Source organism: Scylla paramamosain, chromosome 8, assembly GCF_035594125.1.
Source record: "Scylla paramamosain isolate STU-SP2022 chromosome 8, ASM3559412v1, whole genome shotgun sequence".
Lineage (NCBI taxonomy): Eukaryota > Metazoa > Arthropoda > Malacostraca > Decapoda > Portunidae > Scylla > Scylla paramamosain.
Window position 1 is genome coordinate 19,877,040 of NC_087158.1, and position 21,041 is coordinate 19,898,080.

At 41.1% G+C, this 21,041-nt stretch overlaps 1 protein-coding gene across 1 annotated transcript in view; it reads left to right on the top strand.

The window, feature by feature from the left end:
• Window positions 1-21,041, top strand: part of LOC135102595 (uncharacterized) — a 190,909-nt gene that overhangs the window by 90,211 nt on the left and 79,657 nt on the right. The window contains exon 3 of the mRNA XM_064007858.1: window positions 20,131-20,214. Coding sequence (XP_063863928.1) covers window positions 20,131-20,214 — 84 coding nt within the window. The remainder of the gene's footprint in view (window positions 1-20,130; window positions 20,215-21,041) is intronic.

A 21,041-nucleotide genomic window follows, 5' to 3' on the forward strand; every position in this document is an offset into this window, starting at 1 on the left:
ATATATATATATATATCCACCAATCATCCCTATTCATGAGTTTATCCTGTCGTCTTGGAGCAGTCTGATTACTGAGTTTATTTCATTCATAATGCTACCATTTTGATAATGAGTTTCTTTTTAATTTCTCTTGTATCTGTTAAGCATTAACCCGTTTTTCTTGTTCTATGGAGATGACTATCCGGAAGAGTTTTGGCTGTTATGTATATTCTTTATGCCATTTAATATCTCTGCCAGATGCTGTCTTATAGTGCGCGTCTAACATATGTAAATTCAACAACTTTAATTTCCTCTCGCAAGGGATGTAATTTCCCTTGTATCGTTTAGTAATATTCCTTTGTAGCTTATTGCTGTACTAGCCATCTAACACAGCCTGCTCACAGGAAGGAAGTGAGGGATGAACAAATACATACAACTTTTTATGAAGAGAAGGTAGTATCGTGAAGGCTACATTACCTACACTTGGATCATAGTCCTCACAGTTACAGGAAAGACAAAAAAAATTATATATATATATATACGTATATATATACGTATATATATACGTATATAAATACGTATATATATATATATATATATATATATATATATATATATATATATATATATATATATATATATATATATATATATATATATATATATATATATATATATATATATATATATATATGATGTTTTTGAAACACGAAAAAAGAATACTATCGAAAAACATTTACTCGTTCATGTTTTGACCTAAATAACTAAATTCTTGGCATGTTGGGTTTGCATTATATTTCAGGAACTGGTAAAAGAAAAGAAAAAAAAAAGGAGAGAGAGAGAGAGAGAGAGAGAGAGAGAGAGAGAGAGAGAGAGAGAGAGAGAGAGAGAGAGAGAGAGAGGCTCTGCACACAAAGGCAAGAGGTAAAGTGAGCAGCACAGAGCGTGAGGGCGGTAGCCTGACAATATAAGTAAAGCAGCAAAAGTAGGGTAAATACGCACATTGTAGATCAGTACAGTTACTGACGGCTTACTTTTCACGGGTTTAACAAAAGGAAGTATATTTTGTAGGGTGTTTTAAAGTTGTGTTATTTAGTCTCTTATTGGTAAGAATTAGTGAAATGTATGAAGTTAGTTCCTCGACCGCCAGTCCAGAGCAGTGTTGGGGAGGGGAGGGTTTTGCTCAGGCTGTTCTTGGCGTTTGCACTTGTGGATCAGAGTGGTCGTTCGTGGCGCCATAAGAAAATCGTTGTTGTGAACGTCAAAATTGCAATAATCTTATCAGAATGAGCGTGAATTGTTTATTTGTGTACTATGTACTTGCATTAGGCGTGCTATTCATAAGCGCATATTTTGTATTATGTACTCGTGCCTGGGTTTGCTCCGGTGCGCCACAACAAAGTTATTACAGTAATGCTTTGGGAAAACAATGCACGGCTTTTGACATACCAGTGAGTGTAATATCCAAGTTTGTGTCGCGATTCAGTACACCGTAAGTGAGAAGGAATTACTTCGCGAACTTAACACCTGCAAACGCTGGAAAAAGTTTGTTTTTTCCAGAATGTTTGCGGCAACATTCCTTGGAGGTGACTCTCTACCTGCTCGTCGTCAGCTTCAGCAGCACCGCAGTTCAGGATTTATGTGCGATATCCTTGGGAGACATTGTTGTGTGGAGTGTGGCGTGTAACGAGCTAGACATCTTTCTTCACTCGATCAATGGACGGAGTTTCACGCTTCATGAAATTAGCGAGAAGTGTGTGTGTGTGTGTGTGATATTGAAAAGCAAAATTCTGTTCCACTTAAAAGGTTGACAAGTGTACCGATTTGTCTGGCGGCATTCAGGACGTTATTTGGTGATGAGTCCTCACCTGCAACACGCTCCCTATTGTAGATATTGTTTATATCACTACGTTATGAAAATAATAACTGGTGTTTTACAGAGAGAGAGGGAGAGAGAGAGAGAGAGAGAGAGAGAAAGAGAGAGAGAGAGAGAGAGAGAGAGAGAGAGAGAGAGAGAGAGAGAGAGAGAGAGAGAGAGAGATTGGTAATAGTAAAATAAATGGAAGTGAAACTTGACGAGGAATGTAGAAAGACAATGCCTTGAGGAACAATCAGTTTATCCCTCGCGGAAGAAAAAAAAAATGAAACTAAGTAAAAATAGCTGCCGGTATGAATATGAACACACACACACACACACACAGAAAAAAAAAAAGTGGAAAGAAAAAAAAGGAAAAAAATATATATTCCGGGGAAAAACGCATGAGTAAAAAGAAAAAAAAAGTATACAGGGGGAGAAACAACAACGGCAGCAGGAAAAGCAACAACAACAACAACAACAACAACAACACCAATACCAACAACAACAACAACAATACTAACACCACCACCACCACCAACAACAACAACAACAACAACAACAACAACAACAAATCAACAGTATTTCAATAGAGCTGGTGTGCGTTGTTGGAAAATAGATATGAAGCACACAACAACAGCCTGTTGGGATATAACCAGAGGAGGGTGAGCTGGATGGAAAAAAAAGTATATGTAAAAAAAAAATACATCTATTAAAGAGACTACGGAAGGGATAACTGTAAAGTCCAAAAAATGTTGAGGCTTTCCGTAATGATGATCCAATAAAAGCTACAGCCACAGGTCATTGGTCCGCCATGCAGGGCGGCATGGTGGCATCCAGTGCCGCTGTTACGGGTTGGGCCGGTGCCTTTCTTACGCGCGAGCACCGGCACAATGGCACCACCACTTCAGTGATTAGTGGCTCTGGAATATTCAACAAAAGGCCAATAATGCGTGGTAATTGATATGACATCAACAGAATATACAATACCAATATTAGGGCAATGAAGCGTTCACAGCGCTGCCTAACACCATTAATATGCGGTGCACCCCGGCACTTGGCACCGCTGCAGCCTCACCAGCACACTGCAGCACGCCCGCGCCCAGGCAACGTGCGTGGTCTGGTGGGGTGGTGGTGGTAATGGTGGGTTGGGGGTGGGGTGGCGAGGCACACTCGAAGACATGTCAAGGCCATGTACTGCATGTGGAATGACCTGGCCGCACTGCTTGTATAGTCAGTACATGAAAATTAAAAAGAATGAAGTTAAGTTAATTCCTTTATTTTGAGGAATTAAGAGACATCACTCATCTTCTAGACAGGCTGATTGTAATCATACCTTAAGCGGGAAGTACATAGAGATGGAGATTGATAGACATTGAGGAAAAATGTTTGATTAGGTAAAGTATACTCGTACTGGTCACGATCCATATATAGTCTGGTTTTAGTGAAGTCCAGAAATGACAGGAAACGTCATTACGAAGGATGATATAGTAGAGAGAGAGAGAGAGAGAGAGAGAGAGAGAGAGAGAGAGAGAGAGAGAGAGAGAGAGAGGGAGGAAGGGAAAGAGAGAGAGAGACTGAGGCGGTATTTTGTAAGATGCGAGAAGTCACGAGGAGGGAGTTGGAATGATTCTGACAGACATTTATACAAAGAAAGTTTATACTTAATTAGGGATAACAATGATATATTCTATGAACCCGCATGTGTCTTGCAGAACATGAAAGCAAACTGAATAAAACCAAGAATATGAAACAATGATTGAGAAAGCTACGAGTGATGTACTCTTAAATACCAGACACAATCTACCCTGTTATGCACTGAGGACAGATGGATGGGACTCTGACACGCAAGACTTGGCAATATTTGTATAGAATCACGACGACATAACAACCGTAACGTAGCGGAAACATAACACAACTATCAGTTCCTATTTAGCGGGTAAAGGGGAAATAATGGTACAGTGAGGACAGATGGATGGGCCCCAGACACGCAAGATGTAGTCACCTAATATGACAACTAATTCCCACTTAGCTGCTCTACAGGTTATAATGATGTATTTGCTTTTTATGTACTTTGAAGACAGATGGATGGGCCGCTGACACGTAAACTGTAGTCACTCACTGAATCTCGTCATAACAACCTGTAATTAGTGAAGGTGTAGTGCCAGAACCATCCTTTTTAGTTACCTGGTCCTGCACCTTTTACTGCTGTGACCTTCTTTTGTTAACATTCAGAGTGCTAAAAAAAAAAAATTATATATATATATATATATATATATATATATATATATATATATATATATATATATATATATATATATATATATATATATATATATATATATATATATATATATATATATATATATATATATATATATATATATAAATTTTATATATATATATATATATAATAAGAGAATGCAAATGAAAAAGCTGGCCTCGACACACAGAAGATGGAGAATAGGAGGTTGATTGTATCTTTTCCTTGCTACAGAATTACTGAAGAAATGAGTACAAAAATAAATGTTTGAAATGCTGTAAATGATTATGAAGAGAAAAAGTTTTGCAGTAAATTTTTTCATCTACCTGTGAGTGAAATGCACAGTGAGAGGAAACACGGTGTGAAACAGAAACACTTTATATTCCCTCACAACTTCACCTCACACTGTGCTTCCTCTCACCACCACCACCACCACATTTCACACACGAATTTCACCCGCCAACAAACCAACAAATCATCTACTTGTGTTTACCGAGTTTGTAAGGCCCCAACCAGCCAGCCAGGCCTCACACTTCAAGTAGGCACACGCTCCAGCCACCACCGACCATCCTCCCTGTTCTCCCCATGCTCCCCATTCTACTCAGCGTTCATCACCACAGGCGCCACACATTAAGCTCTAACACACACACACCCATAGTGACGAATGGGCGGCGTTACTGGCGCCCTCCCAACACAAGGCCATCCCACACGTGCTGCCTCCGACCCACAATGTGTTCTGTCGCGCTCAGTGGCTAATAAAATTTTACTGAGCATCGGATGTACATAGTTTGGAGTCTCTGGAAGTGAAATTTAATTAGTTTTATATTGGATGACAAAAAGAGAGAGAGAGAGAAAGAAAAAATGGCAAAGACAATAAGTAACGGTGAAAATACACTTCACTTTGTTTAACTGTGTTTTTTTTTTTTTTTGGTGGGGATTTTGTGTGTGTGTGTGTGTGTGTGTGTGTGTGTGTGTGTGTGTGTGATGTATGTATGTATGTTTGCTTTATATTAGGGTGGGCTGTTGGTTTGGTTTGAGAAAAAAAGAACACACACACACACACACACACACACACACACACACACACACACACACACACACACACACACACACACACACACACACACACATACACACACACGCAACTTTTCGGTGTTTTCTTTAATCATGGCAACCAGCGCTACACAACATTCATTACATTTTTTCTCTCTTATAATTATATTTTTTTTCCAACCCTCAGTATATACGTTTATTATTTTTTTTTTCCAGGACGCTTCCCATTCGTTCCTAACTACGCAGAATTTACCGAGCGAAAGAACACGATTTCCTGCTAAATTAAAACACGCAACGAAATAATTCATCATTAAAATGACAGTAAAGAGTGTGGAGAGGTAGCCGTCCTCCTCCTCCTCTTCCTCCTCTTCCTCTTCCTCTTCCCCTTCTCCCTATTCCTCTCCCTCTCCCTCTCCTTTTCCTCCTTCTCCTCCTTCTCCTCTTCCACCTCCTCTTTCTCCTCTTCCTCTTCCTCTTCCTCTTTCTCCACCTCCTACTCCCTCCTCCTCCTCCTCCTCCTCCTCCTCCTCCTCCTCCTCCTCCTCCTCCTCCTCCTCCTCCTCCTCCTCCATGTCCGCCGACGCACGACACGAGAAGTTATAAATAAATATTTTTTTCAAGTGCTACCGTTAGTATAGAAGTGGTACTAGTGATGAAAGTAGAATTACTAGTGGTGGTAGTAGTAGTAGTTGTGGTGGTGGTGGAGTGGAAGTAGTAGCAGTAGTAGTAGTAGTAGTGAAAACATAAGTACAAGTTGTGGAAGTATTAGTGGTGGAAGTAGTAATAGTAATGGAGATAGTAGTATGGCTGTGGTGGTGGTAGTAGTAGTAGTAGTAGTAGTAGTGGTGGTGGTGGAAATGAAAAAGGTGAAGGTGGTGGTGCTTCGGAATGTGGGTTATGATGGTGGATGGTGTGAGGTCGGTAGCGTGTGTGTATTGGAGAGTAAGGGGGTGGATGTCTGTGCATGTACTAGATCCCTATTGGCGTATAACATGAATGGAAACGAGAAATTGATATCAAAGCTTGAGTTGCATTGAGTCAAGTTTGGATCTCTCTCTCTCTCTCTCTCTCTCTCTCTCTCTCTCTCTCTCTCTCTCTCTCTCTCTCTCTCTCTCTCTCTCTCTCTCTCTCTCTCTCTCTCTCTCTCTCTCCTCTCTCTCTCTCTCTCTCTCTCTCTCTCTCTCTCTCGATTTCTTGCTTGTAGTTGTGTGTGTGTGTGTGTGTGTGTGTGTGTGTGTGTGTGTGTGTGTGTGTGTGTGTGTGTGTGTGTGCGTGCGTGCCTTAGGGGGTGATGGGGAGGGTTGTGTGGAGAGGAAAGAATCAAGTTTGGAGAGTTTTCCTTTTCCTCTTTGTTTTTTAGTTCGGTGAGCAGTGCGGTGTTGTTGTTGTTGTTGTTGTTGTTGGTGGTGGTGGTGGTGGTGGTGGTCGTGATAGTAGTAGTAGTAGTAGTAGTAGTAGTAGTAGTAGTAGCGGTGGTGGTGGTGGTGGTGGTAATAGTAATCGTTGTTGTTCATTCCATCATCATCATCATCATCATCAGCAGCAGCAGCAGCAGCAGCAGCAGCAGCAGCAGCACCACCACCACCACCACCACCACCACCACCACCACCACCACCACCACCACCACCACCACCACCACCACCATCACCACTATCATCCTCAAGCTCATCATCACTAATACCAATCCTTTCCTTCATCATCATCATCATCGTCATCATATAACTACTCACTGTTACTGTCACTGCTGCTACTCCTGCTCCTACCACCACCTCTACTACTGCTTCCTTCGTGTAATGCAGGATCGAGTAGCAGTGGTGGTTTTGGCGGAGTAGTTATCTGCTCGTCAACACAGTGCCGCAGTAACTCATGAGGCTGAGGAGGTGCCGCCCTGCCCCTCACTCTGGCATTATAATAATAATATTAATAATAATAATTATTATTATTATTATTATTATTATTATTATTATTATTATTATTATTATTATCATTATTATTATTATTATCATTAGCAGTTGTAGTAGTAGTAGTAGTAGCAGTAGTAGTAGTAGTAGTAGTAGTAGTAGTAGTAGTAGTAGTAGTGGTAGTAGTAGTGGTAGTAACAGAAGTAGTAGTAGTAGTAGTAGTAGTAGTAGTAGTAGTAGTAGTAGTAGTGGTAGTAACAGAAGTAGTAGTAGTAGTAGTAGTAGCAGTGATCGAAATGATGGGAGTTGAATTCATAGGAGTTAAAAATGTATAGATCGCTTTGTTCTATTGTGCTTTTTCCTGGAATTGTTATCATTGCCTAAGTAAAAATTATAATATACTATAGGGAAGTCCTTAGAACATGATGCTCTTTTTGGATTTTTTTTTTATACAAAATGGAAAGGAAGGGCGTTAAACAACGTGAGTGCAAGACAACCACCTTTATTAAGTGTTCTATCACGCGCCGTATTTTTTTTTTTTTTCGGTATCATGATTATTCCACTGAAAAAAGACATAACAAAAGTAGTATAAATATGTTGAACTCCGATTATTTTTTATCAATTTCAACTTTGCTTTTACACCTTTGAGTCTGCTATCATTCATCTGTTCAATGATTAAGAAACCAAATAAGTTTTGCACAAAATAAGGGAAACACAGAAAACAGACGAAATCTGTAGTGTGGCCGCGTCTGCTCTGAGCGGGAGACAGGATGACTTGAGCTATGGACCGACTAGTAATAAAGTTACGAAAGTAGCTTAGTGGTAGGCTCCAGTTGTAAGCTACGAGTGAATAGAATATTATAATAGTAGCAGTAGTGTTGGTAGTAGTAGTAGTAGTAGTAGTAGTAGTAGTAGTAGTAGTAGTAGTAGTAGTAGTAGCAGCAGCAGCACCAGCAGGAGTAGGAGCAATAGCAGCAGTAGTAATAGCAGCGGCAAGACGTGATCCATGAGGTCATGCATTACGAGGCGCCTCCAGCAACACAGTGTCCCTGGCCGGTAATTAATGTACGTACGCCCATTAAGGCTAACGTTGCGTAAAGTAGTTAGCGTCTAATTTGTGCAATATCTGGGCGACATTGAGTTGCCGACGCTACCTTACACGCAGGGCTTCACTCCACTGTAATTTCACACGCACTACATAGACACACAGACAGACAAGACCAGTCGACACCTAGGCGCACCTCTTGCACAGCTCGTTACCGCCACTGTCCACACTGCATCTTGCGAGTGGTCACCTGTGGTATTTGCATGTGTAGTGGTGCCGGTCAAGGTGCTGGTTGTAGTGTGTGTGTGTTGGGGGGTGGGGAAGGGGGGGCAGTGTGCATGAGTGGGTGGGTGGGTGGGTGGTTGGATAGGATTGCAGGGGTGAATAGACTATGGCTACTAGGGGTTTTCTTTTTTTTTTTTTTTCCATAAAATTATTAGATTATTATTTTCGTGTCTGTTATCATATATTTTTACTCTTGTTCGCTTGGTCTCGTTGGCTTCCTTGTTCATGTTTGTTTATATCCTTATACGTTTTTGTTCCTTTTTTTTTTTTTTTTGCACAGGGCAGAGGGAGTGTCTCCTCCTCCTCCTCCTCCTCCTCCTCCTCCTCCTCCTCCTCCTCCTCCTCCTCCTCCTCCTAGTCCTCCTCCTCTTTCTGGTACTACAAAAGCATCTACTTCTACAACTACTACTACTACTACTACTACTAATAATAATAATAATAATAATAATAACAATAATAATAATAATAATAATAATAATAATAATAATAATATCACCACCACCACCATCACCACTACCTCTACTGCACTACCACCAGCGAAAGTTAGATATCACTTAGCAGCTTTTTTAAACGTTCATTACATGTAACAGAGTGGCTCTTCTCACACCCTGTCACGCGTGCTGTCAGTCTTGACTCAGCTTTTGTTGGCAAGTTTGTGACAGATGCGGAAAAATATTTGACGAGCCAAGCGTGCAGGCAGGGTGGCGTGTGCTGGTGTGAGGTGGCAGTGGGGTAAAAAAGACGCATCCATCACGTTCTCTTTACGGAGAAGCAGTGGCGGTATGAATAATTTAAGATGTATTTGAATATTGAATAATGTCCTCGGCGATGTACAACACACAGCAGTAAAAGCACTGTACAAACCCATTAAAAGCCCCTACAAGGAAAATGAAGAAACTAAAAGAATATTGGATTATTTTATAGGCAATTTGATATTAAGAAGTGGAAGTAGAGCGAAAAGACATGTGTCAGAGTGGTTTGTGGTAACAGTCGTGTGGCAAATAGTGGTGAAAAGTTCAAATGTTGTTGCTGAGCCAAAATTCAATCAGTCCCAATATCTTACCTGAATAATATTTCAATATCTAATGCATCATTGGAATCGTGAATCTAATTACATGATAAATACATTACTCAAAGATTATATTTTGGCATGTCATAATAATTTTATTAGTAATAACTGCTGCTCTGCTGCATTCTGAAACAACATATGTTGTTCAGGATTTATCATTTCATCAAATATAACAATGCCAAAGACATACTCTCTGATATTTGTCATTAATTGCAAGTGGAAATTAATATATTTCTCAAAGTAGTGCAGCAAATAAAAAAGAATATGAAGAAATATTCAAAATTGAACAATTCTATTCTTTTCAATCAGGGAATGAACCTCTGAAGTGTTTCGCATCATTTCTTCATCAGTGTTGAGGCCTCACGCAATTCACAACTCCTACCTTCTGATGGAATTAGTGATTCTGGCAAAAGGAAACAAACTCTTCTGGCGCTGATAAAATGTAGAAGTGTTGTGCTTCATAAACATTTTCTGGATGACTTTATGCTTCGACACGCAAGACAAAATAGAACCTCCCTGTAGTGTGCAGGGGTTTTTTTTTCAGATTCAATACACTGAGTATTATTATCATTATTATTATCATCATCATCATCATCATCATAACACTTTCTAGACTGTGGTGAGCAAAATAAACCCTCTTTCTTGTCACTGGTCAATCAACTTCAATGATAGATACATTGCCAACTCTTGCTGGCGTGTTTGAGTTATTCCAACGTTTTCTCTCTTGCGTTTTCTTTCTGCACCTGAATTTAAAAAAAGAATGAGCTGTTGTAATATAACAATAATATCTCCCTCGATCCCTCAATCTATCCCTCGGTGTTGCTCAGTCTTAAGCCTCGTTCGTTCCCGTGCAAACTTTTGTCCTGAGAACTTAACCAGTGTTAAGTTAAGTGTTGTCACGTGACAAACCGTTTCAATTATATTTCTCTACAACCTCTGATTTGACAATCCTCCCTTGCTTGGTTATTTCGTATTTTCTTTGATAAAAAAAAAAAAAAGATACATTGAGACACGTGACAATCATTGTACACTTACCTGCCGCCCACATTCAATCCTCTTATGGCGATTTTTATATTATTTTTTCTCAGCCGATTTATATTCGTCTCACTTTATAACATATTCTCGACGCTCTTCTACAAAAATAGATTTTATTTGAACTATGTGGATAACATCGATGTAATATGTAATAGTATTAGCAAAAAACAATAGAAATATGTGAAACGAAGAGGCATTAAATGCAACGCAGGATAGAGAAAAACAAAATCTCCTGACTGGACGCAATGTAACGCAACGAGTAAGACGCAACGAGTAAGAACCGATTTACATTATACGTTTCAGATATGTTTCGTTTCAATACGGCTTTCGTACGTAGATTATTGTTACACTGAAATCATATGAAGATGTTCACACCATACGTTCCTTCTCCGTCCGTCTTTCGTACGGCTTTCGTTCGTACGTATGGGATATGTTTGGAAGAAATCTCTGACGGACGAAACGTAAACGTAACGGAAACGTTCCGCATCCCAGCCGTAAGTTTGAACACCGTTACTTATCATCACTCATCTCATAAAGTAATTTACAAACAATAAACTGAGTATGTCACTAACCTCAAGCAAACAGGTAACCTTTCCCCCGGTGAAATAAGCTTTCGAAGGCAGGTGTTGCTCTTGATCAAATGTTCAACTTTTTGAAGCAAATAGTTGAACTGGAACTTAGTCATTCTAAAATACTGATAAAACTTCGTTTCATCGTCATATATTTTTTTTTGTAGAGTCTACAATTCACCCTCTAACTTTCTTTTCCTTTGGCACTTGTGTACCCATATTCTGCTTCTTCTTAGCTTTAACTGTACACTCCTCATCTTCATAAGAAGAACAATTGCAGTGAGCTCCTTCACGCAATTTTTTTGGGGGCACCATGCCGAAGCAACAGCCACACGCTGACTGACCGCATCCGAGACGTATGGTGTGAACACAGCTACATTTTGACGGAACGCAAACGAAACGTATCTGTACGGAGACGAACCGTATAGTGTGAATCGGTTTTAATTCATCTGCATCAATATTAGCAGCAATCCTCCTCTTCGTCTTCCTCCTCCCCCTCCTCCTCTGTGTAATCGTATGAGTTCCTCCTCACTTCTTGTCCATTCTACTCTTCCGGTACATGACTTCCTTGCAGCGGCGCCAAAGTTTAATCAGTATGCTAGTTAATCAGTCAATTAGTCAGTCAGTCAGTTTATCCCATTCATCTCACGAGCATTATTTTGCCTCTATTCTTCTCATGCCTTTCCGTATCCTTCCGCTTCTCGCCGATTTGCTCCCACGTGGGGATTGTTTCTCTTCAGTTGCATTTTTTGTCCTATTTGTCCGCTGCCCACACGAAGGTGCATCGCCTTCCATCATGCTGCCTCTCTGCCTCTGCATGTATATGTCACTCTCGTCAAGGCGCGCCCCCCCACCAAACCTTCCCGGGTACAGGATCAAATGTATACAGCACCAGCGAATCGTTTTAGTATTTTATCGCCGGCGACTCTACACCTGTCTGTGCCGTGGGTTCGCTCAAGAGTGGATCACGTTTCGCTCGCTCTCCATGTTCCTCTGCGCGGTGTTTCATGCTGGAGGATACTTTAATTTTCCCGTCCTCGTGCTTTTATTGGATTTTATGTGAGATGGAGGTATTATGTTCTCCATTTTTAGCATGTATTTCGCTTCACTCACTCTCCATTTCTGCAAGCGTACACCATTTCTTGCACTACCCGACATGCCACGTATCATAAATGTTCATATTCCTTCCTTTATTCCACCCTGTACTGCCGGGCTGCCTTATCTGCGGTGCCCGTGCCTGGCCTGGCGACACCCATTGCGGTAAGCTGCCTCGTTTGCCGCCACCGTGCAGGGACAGGGTGGTGGGAGTGGCGGCAGGAGGATGGGGCTAGAAATTCCAACTCCTTTCCACACTTTGTTAGCACGCATGGTCCCAAAGCCTCGACACTGCCCCTTGCACTTCCCCGGGGCCTAGTGGAGACTCCAGGCCCATGAGGTGGTGTGCAGGAGCCTTGACCTTTATTAGTCTTTTACTTCAAATTGTGTACCTTATCAGTCTCAGAAAGGTCTACATGTCTGTTGCTATTTTTTTTTTTTTTTTTTTTTCGTGGTGTTGTGTGGTGTGGTGTGGTGTTAAGTGGTGCTAAAGACTAGGACCCCCATTCTTCTCCCTCTGGTAGTCATTATGTGGTGGGTTTAATCTTCTTTTTCCTTAATTAAGAGCCACGTTACTCAGTGCAGGAAATGAGATTTTGACGATAACGAAGATGGCAGTGATTTGGTGTTAAGATAGTGCGCACTACTATTACTATTACTACTACAATAATATTACTACCATTTCCATTACAACTAACCACCACCACCACCACCACCACCACCACCACCACCACCACTTACATTACAACACTACTCCTGGTAATGTAAATTGCTGAAGTAAATATATCAACAAGCCCCATAATATATATATATATATATATATATATATATATATATATATATATATATATATATATATATATATATATATATATATATATATATATATATATATATATATATATATATATATATATATATATATATATATATATATATATATATATATATATATATAAATAATAATAATAATAATAATAATAATAATAATAATGAAAACCGTGCGGCGGGACATGTTGAGCAAATCATTAAAAAGTAAGTTAGAGCCGCCGGAAGCACAGAGGGCACAGTGTTCCCCTCGCCATGCAGCGGCTGTGTACGTATGTAGTGTAGTCTGGTGAGGGGCGACAACAGGCTTTGTGGCGCGGGACAAAAGGCAGACTAATGCCGTCACGTATTTCATAGCGGCCGTCACAAAAATAAACAAGAGAGGAAGAGAAAAAAATAAAATAAATATATATATATATATATATATATATATATATATATATATATATATATATATATATATATATATATATATATATATATATATATATATATATATATATATATACAAAACTACGTAGTGGCGCAGGTATTTATTTATATGTGTGTTTGCTTTCATTTTCATTTTGTTGGCGTTTTTACTGCGTTGGGGCCTGCCTCGCTTCTGCTGCACGGGAAGGATATCGGTGTTGGTGTTTGGCTGTGCCGTGCCATGAGTGTTTTGTCGACCTGCTGTGTCAGGTTGAGACGCTGCTGGGTATGGAGGTGTTATTACTGCACGCCTGAGAGAGAGAGAGAGAGAGAGAGAGAGAGAGAGAGAGAGAGAGAGAGAGAGAGAAAGAGAGAGAGAGCATGTGTGTGTTTTTTTTTTTTTTTTTTTTTTTTTTGTGTGTGTGTGTGTGTGTGTGTGTGTGTGTGTGTGTGTGTGTGTGTGTGTGTGTGTGTGTGTGCCTGCGTGCATGTGCAGCTATATGCGTTTTCCTATAAATGTGAATCCAATAATTGGAGTTTATTTTGTGTGTGTGTGTGTGTGTGTGTGTGTGTGTGTGTGTGTGTGTGTGTGTGTGTGTGTGTGTGTGTTTGTCTAGTGTGTGTGGGTGAATGCGTGGTGTAGCCTTACTTTACTGTGGTGAGGGAGAGGTCAGACATTAATGGTTTGATGACTGAAGCCAAAGGTATATTTATTTACATGTGACTTTCATCGAACATTAACGTGAAAAATATTCCTTTGACATGAAGAAATAAATGTATGTACTGTCTTTGGGTATCTTTCTCTGAACAAACTTATTTATTCTTTTTGTTCGTTTTGTGTTACTAAATATGACGTATCAAAATTACAGTGCCCTCATTCTTTCTCCCGTCAGTGACCTATGTATGGCAAAAGACGAAATGAAAGAGCAGTAGAATAGTTAATAGTGGAATTCTAATTAATAATGCCCTCCATATTGTACTGCGTCACTTAGCCAGCTTGGAGAGTCTGCACCTTGGTGTGCTGCAGACGAAACACAAGGGGAATTACATCTGATTAAAACAGCCATTAGGGGCCGCTACAACATAATATCGTTTTATAGTTGGTGTGTTTCTATTGTGTTCTGGTGTTGTAGGCTCTCAAAAGCTTTTAATTAATTGTACCATACTGTAAATTTTGACGTAGCAACTAAAACTAATTGGCGGTATCATTTTGTTTTTAGGTAATGCACCGGTTATCAAACTGCCCTGTACCTAGCACTATTTCCTTGCGCCAGCGCACACTGACAAACAAACAAGCAAACAGTGAGGCTCCATAGCTATTTGTTACCATGGCAGTGTGTGTGTCTGGGATTTGTTAATCATATGGGCTTTCATATTTTCTCCTTCTGTCTTGGCGCCAGGCCAACAGGAATAACATGGAGCTGGTCTTAACAGCTAAGGACTCATTAATCATTGTATGATTATATATATATATATATATATATATATATATATATATATATATATATATATATATATATATATATATATATATATATATATATATATATATATATATATATATATATATAATGATTACATTGGTCCATTAGGTGTAACAGAAAGCTAACACGGCAAAAGTAATAATAAAGCAGAGGCTGTAAAACTCGACCATCAACAGTGTACGTGTGTTTGCAGCATTTCCTGTGTCATAAAATAATAAAACTGTGCCAGCGGTGCATCGCCACGCTTCCATCACGCCCACACTGACTCGCCCACCATCCTGCCCACGCCGCCACTCCCCGGCACGCCAGACCACTACCCTGTCCACGCCGCCAGGCCTCGGCACGCCAGCCCACCATCCTGGCCACACCGCTACGCCTCGGCACGCCAGTCCACCACCATGCCTGCCCACCCACGCCAGCCATGCACGCCGGTTCTTCTGTTCTCCGCCTCCGCCATCACCACCATTGCCAACATCTCCACTGCCATCACCACTACTGCCATAACCACCACCTCCTCCGCCACCACCAGCACCACCACCACCACCACCACCAACATAGCTGTCGCGGATGTCCCCAAGAACATCCACCGTTTCTCCTTCACAGTTTCCGAGGCACCACGGCAAGCAACAACACACAAAATATTAAAGGTTTACCTGAAGAGACGGACGAGTGTGGGGATTTAAAGGGAGGCGGAAAGACAAGGACCAGGCCACAACAAGCACCAAGGCCACGCACAGCACAGCGAGGCCAACCAAGGCAATTGTTTACTCTTCACGCACGCTGCTCGCCGCCTGGTAAACAAAATAAATATGTAAGTAAATGAATTTGAATGGACGGGTTTTCAGTATTGGCCAGTCAGAGGATCAGGGTACAGAGAGAGAGAGAGAGAGAGATAGAGAGAGAGAGAGAGAGAGAGAGAGAGAGAGAGAGAGAGAGAGAGAGTTCTTGTTATTGAGTTAACCTTGCCAGTACCCTCCACCTCCCCACACACTAACTACAAAAACAGCAAAACTGTAGCCAGGTTACAGAACTCTGAAAATCATGAGAGAGAGAGAGAGAGAGAGAGAGAGAGAGAGAGAGAGAGAGAGAGAGAGAGAGAGAGAGAGAGAGACTCGGACGCTGGAAAGGACACGCCCTAAGATATATGGATGCAGCAACTCACATGGAGAGACAGAAGGGTACAAGAGAGAGAGAGAGAGAGAGAGAGAGAGAGAGAGAGAGAGAGAGAGAGAGAGAGATTAAATTTCCAAACAGAAGCACCGAAAAAGAAAAAAAAAACAAGATTAATGAAAGCTCATATAATAAAGAAAAGATGGAAGGAATAAAAGATCAAAGATAGACAGGCGAAGGTGCATGGAAACTGTATGAAAGACGTGAAGAATGTTGGAGGAGCAGAAGGGAAAGAAAGAGGGGGAGGGGGAGGGAGAGAAGGAGGAGGTAGTGATGGAAAAAAAAAAAGGGAAGAGAGAAAAAGAGGATAAGAAAGACGAGGAGAGAAGATGGCAAGAATTGAGGACGAAAAGTGAATATAAGAACAGGAAGGAAGCAATTATGAAGAAAAAAAAAGAAGGAAAATACAGAAAGAAAGAGAGAAATTAAAAAATAAAGGACGGAGGACAGGATATAAAGAAACAGGGAAGGAGAGACGAAAGTGGAAAAAAAATTTTAAAAAATGTAAAGAGGAGGAAGAGAAGGAGGAAGGAAGAATGATAGAACACACATAAGGAGCAAGCGAAAGAGAGAAAAAAACGAGTGAGGAAGATGCAATAAGGAATGGAGGGAAGAAGAGAAGAGAGATGGTAAGAATGTAAAGGACGAAAAAAAAAAAAAAGAAAGGGTGAAAGAGAAGAAGGAATGAGAGCCGTGCGATCGAAAGGAGAAGACAATAGGACGGAAAAATGATAGAGAGAGAAAGAAGGAATAGAGGGAGGGCAGGAGAGAGAGGTAGGAAGGGAAAGAAGGGAAGAATGGAGTGAAGGATGAAAGAAGAGTTAAGAAAGAAAAGATGAAAGGACGGAGGGACGAAGAAAGGAAGACTGAAGAAGACGAAAGAAGGATTGGAGGGAAGGAAGAAAGCAAGAGGTTGTAAAGGAATGAAAGGAAGGAGAGAAGGAAGAAGGCAAAAGAGATAATAAAGGAAAGGAGGAAAGGGAGAAGTCAAGATTTAGTAAGAGAAGGAAGAAAGCAAGAGAGGTAATAAAAGAATGGAGGGAAGGAAGATGAAAGGAGGAATGGAGGTAAGGAGGGAAGAAGGCAAGAGAAGGAAAGGGCGAAGGAAGGAAGAATGAGAACGAGGAAAGGGGGGAACGGGGGAAGGGAAGAAGGAGAGATAAGAAAGGAAGGAAGGGAAGGAGGGAAGGAAAATAAAAAGAGCAGAGGGAGGGAGGGAAGAAGACAGAGATAGTAAAGAAAGGGAGGGAAGGAGGGATGTCTGTCTGCCTTCCTCCCTCAGCAAGATGTTGGCCTCGTAAATCAAGACTCCTGCCAATCGATAACTGACCTCGTTGCTATATATATTTTTTTTTCCATGGCTGTTGTTGTTGTTGTTGTTGGTGGTGGTGGTGGTGATGGATGTGGTTGTTCTGATGATGATGATGATGATGATGATGATGATGATGATATTCTGTGTTGATTTTTTTTTTTTCACTAAGTCGTCGTCATTGTATTCGTCAATGTCTTTTTCCCTTTGATTTTACGTTATTTTTTTCTGAGCCTTTCTTCATCATCATTATCTTGTTATTTTCTTGTTCTTGTTCATTATTATTGTTATTTTTTATCATTATTATTATTATTATTATTATAATTAATATTATTATGATGATGATGATGTTACTATCTTCCTCTTCTTTTCTCCTCTCATCCTCTTCCTCCTCCATCATCTCCTTTACACACTCTTAGGGGAGGGGGCGGGCGGAACGGGTGGCGGTCGCGGTGGTGGTGGCGGCGGTGGTGGTGATAGTGAAAAATTGTCGTTTTAAATTGTGCTGAAAAATTGCAGTTCATCTTGATAGTAAGGACACATTACGGCCTGCCAGAACCTGCACACACACACACACACACACACACACACACACACACACACACACCATGTCACTATGTATGTATGTATGCCTGACGATATTCATGCTTCCCGGACAATAACTTTAGCGTGCTTTTCAACCTCCGTTCACGCACAACAAAAGGCTCCCACTATCTCTTCCCTGCGGCTGCCTTCCCGCCCTCTCTCCCTCCCTCTTTCTCCGGCGAGATATATGCGGGCTCTACATATAGGTGAGCCAAGTATCTCATCCTACCTACTGCCCTGCTCACTCATGCACTTAAAAGGAAATAACGTAGCGCTTGTTAGCATTATTACCCTTCCTCCTCCTCCTCCTCCTCCTCCTCCTCCTCCTCCTCCTTTGCTCTCTTTCTCATCGTCTCCCCTCATATTTATTGTCTTCGTTCTTGGTCCTCGTTTTCATCTTTCTCATTCTCCTGCTCCTCCTTCCTTTTCTTTACTCTCTCTCTTCGCCTCCTCTCTTCTCAATTGCCCTTGTTGTCGTCCTTGGTCTTCGTCTGTCTCGTTCTCGTTATCCTCGTCCACATTCTCCTCGTCTTTGTTCTTGTGCTCCTCGTCCTCGTCCTTCTCGCTCTCCTCGTTTCTCTCAGTCGCTGTTAGATGTTGGTGTTGGTCTGGCAGTGCTTGTTTTGTCGCTTCCTGCCTTTAATCACCCTTGGAAAGAGAAAGATCTCGCTACAATGCCACTCTGTTTATTAGTTATTGTCTTTCTTCTCGTCTTCTCTTATGTTTCTGGTCATCGTTTTGTTTTGTTGATTCTCAAAAGTTATCAGTTATTTGTCTCGTAGCTTCAAGACAATATTCAGTTAATCACGACTTTATTAGTTTGTTGGGAAGATGAAGGTTGCCACTGGGAGAACAGGGCCGCCATTAACCGCTGCATTGCTGGGTCATCTTTGAAAATCTGCCCTCACAGTGCAATGATGAACAATGTAAAAGAGAGTTACCAAATCGAAAAGTGTTAAGAGGAGCACGTGCGGGCAGGTGGGGCGGCGGGAAGGAGGAACGTCTGGGGATTAAGGAGATTAAGCGCGTCCCCCTTGTGGCCTAAAATACTCGTACCTCCAGCAACAACACGAGGACGCGCCTGAGTCCACCACACAAAGGAGACCCAAGGGACGTGAGGTGGTGGTGTCAGGGCTTACACTGGGCCGTCATAACAGAAGCCTTTGGGATCGTCGTGCACGTGGCACACTAATCACGGTCACTGCTAATCCTTCCACACAGACAAAAAAAGAAAAAAAAAAGAAACCATTGTACGAACCAGTAAAGTTCTCAGTACTCGCACACTTCTAGAATTAAAAAGTTTTACGAACGTTCAGTAAGAAAGATCTGGTGCCTCGCGGGAAGATCTTAAAATGGGAAAAACGAAGACGGGAAGGCTGAAGGAGGGAAACAGCCAGATGGTGATTAGCTTGTGTGTGCTGTAGGAGAGGAGTGTGTAAGGTAAGAAGTGGTCTCCAGCAGTAGATATCTTAGCAGGCAGCAGTAGGTAGAGAGAAGCGAGATATTTAATAGCTACACCAGAAACAACCAACAAGCGTCAGACGAGACAAAATATCACCAATGGTTGTTAGTACTGCTTCCATCAGTAGTGTTGGTAACTGCTATAACACTGAGAGCACGGGCCACAGGACTTTATCGACCGCGCTGCGAGGAAAAGTTTATAATAGCAGGCCAAGTCTCCTGCTGTGGTCAGCCGTGCCTGACGCGGCGAGGCGTGAAGCAGAGCGGTGAAAAGTATTGGTAACAGTAGAGGTGCGGGGTACTTTTCACCCATTGTGATGGTGTTACCGGCGAAGTGCGAAGGCCACAGCGCGTACCCGACTCGGGGACATTGCGCCTCTCCACGCCTTCTGCTTTCCTGGGTGTGGCAGACCAAGATTACTCCTTAAGTCTGGTGCTTTAGTTTAAAACTCTTGAAAATTCTAATCCTTCCCTGACGCTGTCAAAGTGTTTCATGTTGCAAACAAGTGCGCTACATTTTATTTTGATACTGTAATTTATTTTTAGATGCCTTTGAACCACCGAATACTTTTAAGATTTTTCTGCTTTCAACCTTAATGGAATTTCTTTCCTTTACCGTCTTAATAAAAAACAGTAGTTATGATTATAAGTCAAGTCGTGTAGTTTTTATTGTCGAGTAAAATTGAACGGTATAAAGTGAATAAGTTTGTCACTTAACACAGTTTTTCCACAGACTGCCGTGCGTGGGCGTCCAAGCAGCCACGCGGAAGGTCGTTATGGTGACCTTTACCTGTGCTGTGTCCCTATGACCTTTCAGGTATGTTGTGACTGGTTCTTATTCCATTTCCTAACACAGCCTGTGCTTTAGTCTGGGGGTACCTAAGGGAGGGAGGAAATAGCACGAAGTGTACCACACCTCTCGGCACAAACGTCAGGAATCATAATTATTAATTTCCATCAAACTGTTATACTGCGCCTTCATCATCACTGAATTGCTTTTACTTTCCCAGGATTGACCCCAAAGTATATAATGCATGTATGATGAATACGTCTGTGGAATCTTCACGTTTCTAATCTTTAAAACGTATGTACTGTACTTCTCATGATAAATATTTTTTTTCTTTAGTTTATATGGTAACACTGAACACAATGAGCCTTCGCAGAAAATGAAAAATGGTCACTTGGTTAGTCTCAATCAATGTATTAATGTTGGTGTAGATTTCAGTTTTTTTTTTTTTTTTTGGTGGATAAAGATTATTCCCTCGCAGTAACATTTTCTACTAATATATACAAATAGTGTTTCCATCGCGTTTCCCGTTGATTAATAAAACTTCCTTGTTTGAAATATTAGGACGTGTTACCTTAGATATACAAGATACAATTAAACAATTTAATGTAATATTCGTGAAAATAGTGTGTGTGTGTATGTGTGTGTGTGTGTGTGTGTGTGTGTGTGTGTGTGTGTGTGTGTGTGTGTGTGAAGACAGTCTCAACACAAACATGAGTCCTTTTTTTTTTCTAATTATTCTCCAGTCTCTGAGGATACAAACACCAAAAGGGAGTTGAGGAACATTTGGATCACATTGTATGACAGGCACTAGTTGACTCTTGCTAGGTAATGTGTGGAAAACCGAAATGTGTAGT